At 23.8% G+C, this 11342-nt stretch overlaps 3 protein-coding genes across 4 annotated transcripts in view; 1 reads left to right on the top strand and 2 right to left on the bottom strand.

Moving 5' to 3' along the window:
- Positions 1-3712: 3712 nt before the first annotated feature.
- Positions 3713-5687, bottom strand: LOC124957014. The gene is made up of 3 exons (XM_047513585.1): positions 5495-5687; positions 5307-5390; positions 3713-5210 (listed from the first exon to the last, which is right to left on the bottom strand). Exons 1-3 carry the CDS (start codon positions 5525-5527, stop codon positions 5013-5015), a joined length of 315 nt encoding a protein of 104 aa, XP_047369541.1. The 5' UTR covers positions 5528-5687; the 3' UTR covers positions 3713-5012.
- Positions 5688-6138: 451 nt separating this feature from the next.
- On the top strand, positions 6139-9351 carry LOC124957012 (integral membrane protein 2A). Its single transcript, XM_047513584.1, has 6 exons — positions 6139-6429; positions 6970-7446; positions 7568-7682; positions 7819-7965; positions 8065-8277; positions 8404-9351. The coding sequence occupies exons 1-5, from the start codon at positions 6346-6348 to the stop codon at positions 8160-8162; spliced, it is 921 nt and encodes a 306-aa protein (XP_047369540.1). The 5' UTR covers positions 6139-6345; the 3' UTR covers positions 8163-8277; positions 8404-9351.
- Positions 9352-10368: 1017 nt separating this feature from the next.
- LOC124957036 (luc7-like protein 3) overlaps positions 10369-11342 on the bottom strand; it is a 3443-nt gene continuing 2469 nt past the window's right edge. For both annotated transcript variants that reach the window (XM_047513632.1, XM_047513631.1), the window contains 3 exons: positions 10995-11314; positions 10653-10858; positions 10369-10557 (listed from right to left, as the gene is read on the bottom strand). In XM_047513632.1, coding sequence (XP_047369588.1) covers positions 10456-10557; positions 10653-10858; positions 10995-11314 — 628 coding nt within the window. In that variant the 3' untranslated portion in view covers positions 10369-10455. The remainder of the gene's footprint in view (positions 10558-10652; positions 10859-10994; positions 11315-11342) is intronic.

An 11342-nucleotide genomic window follows, 5' to 3' on the forward strand; every position in this document is an offset into this window, starting at 1 on the left:
TTCCTTTTTTCTTCTTTTAAATTAATTCTTACAGCGTAAGTCTCAATCATCTTTGGACATGTATAAAGTAACAATTATATAATAATATTGGTATGATTATTAATATTTAGTTTTATATATATATATAGTTAATCTAATTATTAATTATCTTTTATTGTAATATAATATCAATTATTTGTTTTCAGATATCTTGCATATACAATAATAATCAGTATAAATATTACTTATAATTTAATTTAATTATATAAATATAATTTAAATTATAATTAATATATAATTAATTTAAAAAAAAAATATATATATACATTTAGTATTAACAATTGTCCTTTATTTATTAATTAATATTAATGATTAAAATTATTTCAAATTACGTGACATCACTTTATTATAAAAGATTTTATATATATATATATATATATACGATCTTGAATGCAAGGTGAAGGAATAAAAAGTTTCATAATACGTTTACGTTGTCTATTGTCTTGAAAAAGAAGATAATATTGAAAAGATATTCAATAGTTAACGTTAAAATGGCATTGAAAAGAGATAGATTTAGATTTCCTGAATATATTCTGTTAAAATATATTTCAAACGATTAATATACTTTCCCCATAATGTTGAAGTAAATTATGCGGAAAGTAAGTATCGGTTAATGATGATTGTTGTTGAAGGTGTTAAATTGTTGGAACGAAAGGAAATTTCTTTGTATTGATGTACCAAAACGCTTACGCTTTCTGATTGGCATTCGTTTAGCATCTTTAACGGATGAACGTTCTATTTGATTCATCGATTTAAATCATGATGATAACTAGATAAATAAATAGATTCTAGTCTCGTTCTATTAATTCTCTACTTCCGTGCTTTCTCCATTTGCGTTGAAGCTTCGTCTCGTGATAATTCAACGAGAAAATTGTTTAAACAGGGAAGAAAGAAAAGAAAAGAATAAAAAAAAAAAAAAAAAAAAAAAAAAAAAAAGAAACAAAAAATAAATAAATAAATAAATAAATAAAAATAAATAATAGAGTTTAAACGGTTATTTACGATCAAAATTATTCGTTAGATTATTTCAATCGATTTTACATGCATTCGTGCATTTTAAATCTAACTTTCATATCTTCCGTTTTCAAATGACCATGAAACCACTATGATCTCAGTTAGAATATATTCGTGTGCATGTACACTATATGAATATTTATAATATATTCTTATGATAGCCTTAATTCGTATGTAAGCCTTAAATTTTATAATTTCACTCGAACGGAGAAGAGACGTTTGCGTTCAGTGAGATTAAAAAAAGAAAAAAGAAGAAGAAAAAAAAAAGCATCATACTGTTTTATCGCAGCTCCATTTTTACTTGTCCATTTTCAGACATACCCCAGTGAATCAACCGGATGATGATTACTCTTTATATGCGATAGTAATAAGAATCATATTTACATAGAAATTTGTAAACGAATATTAATTTGATTAACTTAATAATCATGGTCTGTATTAATTTTCATTCTTTCTTTTTCTCTTCTATAATTTAATTAAAAAAAAAAAAAAAAAATTATTATACAATTAAAAATGATAGAGTGAATTTTATATAATTAAAAATTTTAATTATGTTAATAGAAAACTAAAGTTTCCTTTATAGTAAAAGTCTAAACGAAGGTCTGCGACCTCGAACGCGTTTAAAGGTCATACTTTTATTCATGGCCATTCTAACCGGTCTTTTGCTGTATCTATCTACAAGAGAGAGAGAGAGAGAGAGTGGGGGGGGAGGAAGAAACTTTTACTTTATCTACATAAATTTTTAATAATATATGATGTGAATACTTTTTTTATTTTATTTCATTCGTTTATGTTTAGGATAATTTTAGAGCATTAAATATAAAGATCAATTCCCTACAGAGATAACAATTTATTATAATATGAATATATATATATATAATAAACAATTAAAAAGATACATTTTTTGTTTGCGTTGAGGTTTCTTATGTGTGTTTGTGTGAGGTTTCTTAATATGTGAACAATAATACATACAATAATAGTATATATTGAGAAACTTAATGTTTGTATATTCAATTATAAATGTGATTTTTATTGAATTATACAAAATTAAGAAGTAGTATTGATTTTATAGAAACGATATAATAAAGAAAGCAAAAAAGTAAAAATATCTAATATTTTCTTTCATTATTTAATATATCATAAACTATTCAATTATCTAAAATGAATAAATCTATATGCATAAGCTTTTTTAATGAATATCTCACTATACAGATAACATGTTATATATAGATAAATAAGAAACATGCAGTGAAATATTCTATTAATATTAATAACTGTTTGAGTATAAATAATTATTGAAAGATGATGCATAGGAAGCATTATTATATTACATTTATATATTCGATTACATGCGGACCATTTTATTGGTCATGAAAGGAAGAATATTATTTGATTAATATTATAATGTTGAATATATTATAGTTAGATAATAAGACGCGGTCCTTAAATAAAGTAAAAATTGATAGGTTTGTTTTAAGATGCTAATATGTTAATATACTTACAATGTTTAAATATATAGATTAAGTATTAAATATGATATGTTCTATAGCCTATCTATGCGAAAGAATAGATAATATTAACGCACCTATTCTTCGTAAAGAAAAAATTAGATTACTAATTGACCAAAGTTTTGGCACGTTATAAATGTGTTCCAGACCATTTTTCTCTTAATTTATATATTATAATATTTCTAACATACACACACACACACACATATATATATATATATATATACTAACAAAAATTAAAGTATGTATGTATATATATATATATACTAACAAAAATTAAAGTATGTATGTATATATATATATATATATACATATATGTTAAATAAAATTACATGCATATCAACATTCATTTAATTTGTTTATCTATTTTTTATTGCATATCAAATGATTAAATAAATATTATATTCATGAATGATCAATGAATCGCAGAATAAATATATTTATAATAAATAAATATATTTCCAAAGTATAATTAAAACTGAATTATAAATGCATGTAACTTTAAATTATCTGTATAAATTACATTAATATCTATTAAATTATGATATATATATATATATCCAAATGAAAAATTGTTAAATTATACTACGATCATTAATTTCAATATATTTCTTATTTGATAATATTAATAGAAAAATTGATTTTATTATTTTTATTCTACTTGAACTAACAACAAGCACTTTTAATACTAATTCTGATGTAAAACAATCTTAAAGATTTGAGATGATTGGATTATTTCTTATTTCAAATTAATTAATATTGATATTAATATTGACTTATAGGAGTTTTAAAGTAGCTTTATTAAGACATTGTTGTCGCTTAGTTAATGTAATCAGAAATGATATTATTTGATGGAAGTTATTAAATCCAGTTTCTGATTCGAAAAAATATTTTTTGCAATACTAATACTAATACTAATAATAATAATAGTAATAATGATAATAATAATAATAATAATAATAATAATAATAATAATAATTATCTTAAATAAAATAATGTTTTACTCAATAGCATTACTAATTTTATGGAATAAGTATATACCATTGAAAATATTTTCGTTTGGATAATATATAATCTAATGATAGAGTACTAAAAAATACTATTATTGTATTGATTATATCAATAAATAACATGCGTATATAGTTTATATAATAAATATAGTATATATAATAATACAGATTTCACATTATATAACATAGTACACGTACTTGGGTAAATGCGCAACTATGTTGGTAAGGCAATATATTTCTTTCCCAATTTAGTACAAAACTCTCCTTTTTTTTTCTTTTTTCTTTTCTTTTCTTTTTTTTTTTTTTTTTTGCAAGTTGTACTTATCCTGTTGTTTTAAAGACATTCAATGCACATATTTTAGGAAATGAAAATATTATGGAAAAAAAATATGTTAAAATTTATAGTTTAATAATATCTCTAGACAAAGATAGTATTAAATGGTGTTATCAAAGTGAATATTTAATCAGTGCACTTCTTAAAGATTGTTGAAATAGAGAAATTAACATACATGTGTGTGCGTTCTTGGTGGTATAGATAGAAAGTTAATTTTTTTTGTCTTTTTTATATCATTATTGAATGTAATAATGTAACAATATATTGACTATGATATATTATTAATAGTTTCTAAAACATATTAATACATTAAAATAATTGAATCACTATTAATATTTTATTAAAGACCTTCCAAACTTGAATGCACGAGCATATTAGATTGGCCCCAATGCCATAAATTTATGGCACGTATTACATCATTTATTTGTCAATAAAACACTTGATCCCATCTTATTCATAAACCAATTATCGAGATTTAAGTAGTGCTTTGAAGATAGTTATTAGATAAGAGACTTGACTTGATATTAATAAATTTATATATTCTAATCGTTTATGGTTTAATTATCTTATGTGAAATGTTAAGAATAAAAGTGATATGTAAAATTAAGGGATAGAAAAATTAGATTACAATAAATATAAGATCATTGGAAAGAAAATATAATTGAAAGAAAAATTGAAAAATAAGGAAATGTAAGATTTGTTTTTAATTAAAATCAAAATATTTTATATCACTTTTATTCTTTTTAGTTACATAAATTTTTTAAAGGAATGATTATTACTCATTGATGAGACTTTATATATATTATAAAGCTGAAAATTCTGAACAAATAGCATTTATTCTAAAAGATATTAATCATATTCTTGTTCAAATTTATAGAATACAGAATATGAGCTTTGATGGAAATAAAAATTAATAAGAATATTTATAATGTTTGTTTAACTAAATTTAAGTTCTTAAATGGAAAACTTATTTGAAATAAATATACTTAAGAGATATACTTAAGAAAATATAGAACATAGAATATAATTGTGATAAAATCATTTGCCAATTATTTCTAAATAATAAGAAATAATAAGAAAACAATAATCATTTCAAAATTATTTATCTTACTTTAATTGAGATGTCTTCTGTCCCACAATTTTGTTACGAAGTAAATTGAAATTACCATGTACTTGAGATAGCTGAGCCTTGAGAGAATCAGAAAGTTGTTTTTGTAACTGTTGAACCTCTAAAATTTCTTGACGAAGATTTTGATAATCTTTTGTAACTTGATGAACAGAACGTAACAAACGAACTACTGATATCTGTTAAAAGTAAAAAAATTTTAATAATAAATTGCAATAGAAAGTGAATATGTTTCAAAGTTTTACATTGTTCTTTTATGCACCAAAATATAATACCTCGCTATCTGGATCTTCAAATTCTTTCTCAAAGGCATCTATTTGCCAAGCAATCATATCTAATTTTCCATCAGCCTTTTGAACCTACGATTATGAACAATAATTAATATTATTTATCATTTATATTAAGAATTGTTATAAATTTAAGATTTTGTCGAGAAAAATGTTAATTTAATGATAAATCTTACGCTTTCTTCAAGATGCACAAAAGCAGATTCCATGTTTTCTTTTTAATATAAGAATATCTTTATAAAAGGGAATGTACAATTAATGAAAGATACGCACAAAAGACCACTGCCTTATCACTTCAAAATCGATTATACCTATTCTCAAGAATTTTGAATAGGGAGATAAAAAACAGTTATAACAATCAATTCTATTGAGTTACACAAGATGGCAGAATAAAGCAAGTTAAAAAAGTTAAAAAATATATCGACGGATAATGTATCGACTGTGTATCGTCGATAAATCTCTCAAATTGATATATTTAGTACTTAAAAAAATGAGGTCGCTAGTATATTGTATAAAGCAAATGCAGAAATTTCGGAATTATTTTTAAACAAATTTATTTGCCATAGAAAGAAAATAAAATAAAATTATTTTTTTGGATGTAAAGTATATATAAGTACAATTGCTTCGTAAAGTATAAATTTGATTGATCTTATGAGGATTTAATTAAAAAAAAAAAAAAAATATAATAATATCGACAATCCTTTTAACTGATGTTAAATAACGCGCCATTTATTTGGCGCATGCGCGCATTTACGATTAATCGAGTAGTGGCGCTGTTGTCACCGATCAATCTCGAGAAGAGGATTTCGATGTTTGCATGTGCGCAGTTTGGTGTTAGTTCGAGGACATCATTTGACTCTTCTCCTTGTACGTGTACGACTGTTATAATCGTTATATTAAGGAAAAATTAGTGCAATATTTTGCACTGACATTGATCGTTTCGTTTGGCACATGACGACGTAAACTCGATCAAATATTTTATCGTAATAATTTACGAAGGCAAAGAGAGAATAAAAGGGACAGCAAAATGACTATCATCACGAAAGCAATCAGTGAGAAGAAGGCGTCGGAGAAAATGGAGCAGCCATTGTTTGTAGAAGAAACTACTGCGGTTAGCACGTTTATCTTGACATTTGATAGCGGTATCGTTCGTATGTCTATATTTTATTATAATTAACCTCTTTTTCTTTTTTTCTTTTCTTTTTTACTTCATTTTATTTTTATTAATAATAGGCCTAATCTTTTGTTTATTATGGAGTTATCTTAAAAAAATTTTATATAATTACTTCCATCAAATATATTTTTATATTCAATAGGTATATGTATATATGTATGTATGTATGTATGTGTATATGTATGTATATGTCTTGTGATATATATCAACATTACAGTGATAATTTTTATCATAAAGGAAGTTATATATATATATATATATATATATATATATATATATAACTGCACACACACATACACACTCACACATATAAAATGTGGTTTGACATGTATGAAATTTGTATGGCAGACAAATGATAACAAATTTTGTTAGATAATATTTTATTTATTATGCAAAAAAAAAAAAAAAAAAAAAAAAAAAAAGAAAAAAAAAATGAAAGAAAAGAAAAAAAAATTGTATTTTCTTTATATCATATAGGATTCTTCAAAAACTGATCCTGAGGCTCAAGTCCAAAAACCAGATGTGGGTAGACATTATTTTGTTGCACGCAGAAACATTCATAGAATCCACGTGACCGCTACGTTCTCCTTGTTCCTTATTGCATTGATGATATTAATAATTGGTGTAATAGGGGGTCTTTACATATATATACAATATGCCAGAGCACAAATACATAGATTCCGTACTGGATGGTATAGCATTCCATATGATAAAGCACCATATGGTGGTGATACTATGCATCAGGCAATCATAGCTGACTCAAATTTATTCAAGAGTTTAACTAGAGCCACCGAACAAGAAGCAATGGATCTTGAAAGAAATGTAGACAATAATATTAAGAGTTTTCTTAAAGAACGATTTGAAATTGATCTTGAAAATGAACATTATGAAAAGATTGATGTGCCAGATTTTCGTGGTGGTCGTCAAGGACGTTTTATACACGATTTTAATATTGTAAGTTAGAAAGAACATTTTTTCTTTTTTTCCCCCTTTAAAAAAGAATAATAATAATAATAATAATAATAATAATAATAATAATAATAATATTTTTCTATCATATAATATTATTTTTCAGAATAAAACTGGAATTATAGATATCGATGGTCGTTGCTGTTTTGTTATGCCATTGAATCGTCAAAGAGTTTTACCACCGCACAATTTGTACGATCTTCTTAGAAAAATGTTTAATGGTAATAAAATGTTATCATATAATAATAATAATAATAATAATAATAATAATAATAATAATAATAATAGCATATATTATTGTGAGATTAGAATATATATATATATATTTTTTAATATGTATTATACTGAATATATTAGGTTATTATGAAGTCGATACAGATATTGTACGTGAAACTATGAAAGTTGTTACTCCACCTATTACCGATATGTCCACTGTGGGAACATATATTGCACGTGAATGCCAAGATTTGCCAACATATATGTTAAAAAAAGTGAATCCTACTGGTGAGAATCAATATTGATCTTATCCTCTCTCTTAATTCTTTATTTGATCATAGTTTTATATATCTATATGATTAATAAATAAATATAAATAAATTTTAGTTGTTAAAAGGGAAGCATCAAGCGGTATTTTTGCACAATTCGCTGGCAAAGATATTGTAGAAGTTGATATTTTGAATCTGAGTGAATTCCATAAGTAAACACAGAAGGAATTTACATTTTTTAGGCAATTAAGACTCAGTAGATTGGTGTAAAAAAATAAAAAAAAATAAAAAAATAAAAAAAAAAAGGTTATGTAATACCCGGAAAACATAGGTGACTATACCGATTTCTTTCATCAATATAACTTTTATTATTTATATAATGCGTTGTTATAATTTGTTTTTCATTAATTCTAACATTTTAATTTCAAGATTAAATTGTCAATTTAATATTTTTCAGATGTAAGTCTACTTTTCAACACCATTATGTCTTTCCACAACATTTATCTTCTTAATCCCGGATAACAGTCATCATTTATATTCGCATTGATATCTAATGTGGATAATTAAACGTCATGCAGTTACTGGTTAATCTTAGATGTGCAATAGAATTCGAAAAAAAATTAATAGGCTACATTCTTTTTATAAGCTTATATAGGATATCGAACAGATATAGTTGATTTCAATTGGAGTTTGTTGCTGATAAATATTTATCACATTTGTTAAACAATGTGATTATGTTTTTAATTAAATCTTGTAAAAAGGATGTGTCTATTATATTTAAATTAAAACATTATTATTATCATCACATGGGGAAATTGTTTTAAACGGATAGTAATTACCTTATACCTCTTTTCCGTAATATCAAATAAAAAAAAAATATATATATATACATACATATATATATATATATTACATTATCTTATATATTTTCTTCGTCTTAAAGAAATTATATATGCAATGGTTATATAATATCTTTTCATATGTTAACAAACAAAGCTTGCTCTTACTTTAAATAGATACATATCAGATTTTAAGGTTGAATAGAAGGAATAACTTTTTCTCAATTGGAATTGCTAAATTTGCAAGGTAAATAAAATAACTGTGAGTCGAAATTGAGAAAGTCATTTAAATAACTTTTGTATCAAATATAAAAGATATTTACTCTCTATTCTGTTTCAATTAAGATATTCAATGTATATCCATGATATATATATATATATATATATATATATATATAACGCAATATATTTCTAATCATTTATAATTTTAGTAGGACTATTTTTAAACAATACTAAATCTTTGTTAGATCAATTTTAATCTCCGAAGTTCATTATATATTTCAAATTATTAGCAGAAAACTTATATTTAAGAAGAAAAAGAAAAAAAAAAAAAAAGAAAGAAATAAGACAAATAAAAATGTGTAGAAAAATGAATGTATTGCATTCCATGCATTTAATATTCTGGTATATATAGTAGGAACACGTGTGTACCTTTAATATTTAAGTTAAATATCTAAAACTGTTTGGCTATATATATATATATATGTATATATATATGTATATATATATATATATATAAAGTTATATATATATATAAAATTAAGGAAAAATATTGTTTCTATACATAGTACAGAATATTTAGAAATGAATGATGATCATTTTTAAAAGCAAGAAAATGACTTTAATATGAGCTCTAATGTTAGCTCTAAATAATAATTTATCATTCTTCTGCTGAAAATAATAGAAAGACAAAAAGAGAGAGAAAGTGAGAGAGATAGAGAGGGAATTTAGTATTTAGAAATTTACTTCATGAGAACGTATATTGTGTATCTTACTGCATGCGTAGTAAGATAGTGTATATTACATAGTAATCATTTGTAGAATTAACTGGAAATATGAGATTATATATTTGCACTATACTTTTTATTTTTTTATCTTTCTTTTTTTCTTTTCTTTTATAAAAGGCTACTTACGTGGTAATTATAATTGTTTCAAATTTTTCATAATTAGAAAATACGTATTTACTAATATATTTAATTTTTGAAAGTTTCTCTAGAAATTGATTTTTATATTTTACACACAAAGTTTCTTCTATTTTATACTGTTATGTTATGTATTATTATAATTATTATTATTATTATTATTATTATTATTATTATTATTATTATTTAGTATTAATAGATATATTCTGTTTCAATTATAAATATATATATATATAATAAAATTTGTAAAATTGTATGCAAGATATATTGTAAGACCATAAAAAAATAAAACATATACATATAAAGTTAAATGTAATTTATATTACATTGTCCATTATATGGCAAGAATTATAAATTACATTTGAAGAGAAGAGAAATTTATAATTGGAAGAAAGAATTTTAACACAAAACAAAAATCCATAGTACAAAATACAAACAATGTAGTTAATAGGAATATTTTAATATAATGAATGACATATTCGTTTATTTACAAAATGTAAAGTATCATATATCTAAATCAACTAAACGTCAAGTAGAATTACCGTGTGTCATATCAACTATTGCTTTTTGCCTAAGCGTATAAAGTTTCTTAACCCATTTATCAAAACGAGCATCTTGATCGAGCATAATCTGAAAGTAATGTTATAATAAAATAATTTGTTGTTATATTATTTATTTCAATAGAATATGGAAAAAAAAAAAAAAAACAGAAAATGTTTTCTTACCGAAGGATGGAATATACTTTCTGGTACAGTGCTTATATCGGCTACCGTAGGAATTTGAATAGTATCAGCACTAATATCAATGACAATGTTTTTAAATTTACTTTCTTTCGTATGAGAAGACGAAGTAAATTGTTTAGGAGTAAATCCTTCAGAATTTATTTCTTCTAGTACACTTTCCTTGATACGTGGTTCAATTAAAAAGTCATCTAAAGAGAGATTTGTAGAGAAGATAAATGTATATAAAATATGTTTGATCTTAGCAGGATTTTTTTATATGATTTCATTATTCAATACTGATATGAGATCGTAAATCCTGTTCTCTCAACGAAAACAAAATTATACCTTTAGTTATGGGATTATTAGATTTCTCAAGTATAGGTTTAATGGTAGACTGCGAACTGCTAGAACGACTTCTAGATTTGTCTCTAGAAGTAGATCTCATTTTCCTTTTGCTACGATCAGAAGAATGCGATCTACGTGTACGAGAACGATAGCGACGTTTTTCTCTATCACCCGAATTGCTTCTGCCACCTTTGTAGTTTTTCGAATTTCTATCTCTACCTCTGCTTCTGGAGTGTGAACGATGTCGTCTTTTTGATTTTGAATGTTTAGATGATCTCTTACGGTATGGTGAAGATTCACTAGTGTCCGAACTGGTGGATCTAAGGAATACAATTCATAAAAATAATT

This window comes from Vespa velutina, chromosome 24, assembly GCF_912470025.1.
Source record: "Vespa velutina chromosome 24, iVesVel2.1, whole genome shotgun sequence".
NCBI classification, from domain to species: Eukaryota; Metazoa; Arthropoda; class Insecta; order Hymenoptera; family Vespidae; genus Vespa; species Vespa velutina.

Excerpts from the sequence above, each read along its gene's own strand:
- LOC124957012 (XM_047513584.1), top strand. The coding sequence starts at position 6,346 with ATGACTATCATCACGAAAGCAATCAGTGAGAAGAAGGCGTCGGAGAAA. Across the intron at positions 7,683-7,818 it reads TCTTAGAAAAATGTTTAATG|GTTATTATGAAGTCGATACA; the intron begins GTAATAAAATGT and ends TGAATATATTAG. Across the intron at positions 7,966-8,064 it reads AAAAAAAGTGAATCCTACTG|TTGTTAAAAGGGAAGCATCA; the intron begins GTGAGAATCAAT and ends AATAAATTTTAG.
- LOC124957014 (XM_047513585.1), bottom strand. The coding sequence starts at position 5,527 with ATGGAATCTGCTTTTGTGCATCTTGAAGAAAGC. Across the intron at positions 5,391-5,494 it reads TTGTGCATCTTGAAGAAAGC|GTTCAAAAGGCTGATGGAAA; the intron begins GTAAGATTTATC and ends TCATAATCGTAG. Across the intron at positions 5,211-5,306 it reads TTGAAGATCCAGATAGCGAG|ATATCAGTAGTTCGTTTGTT; the intron begins GTATTATATTTT and ends TACTTTTAACAG.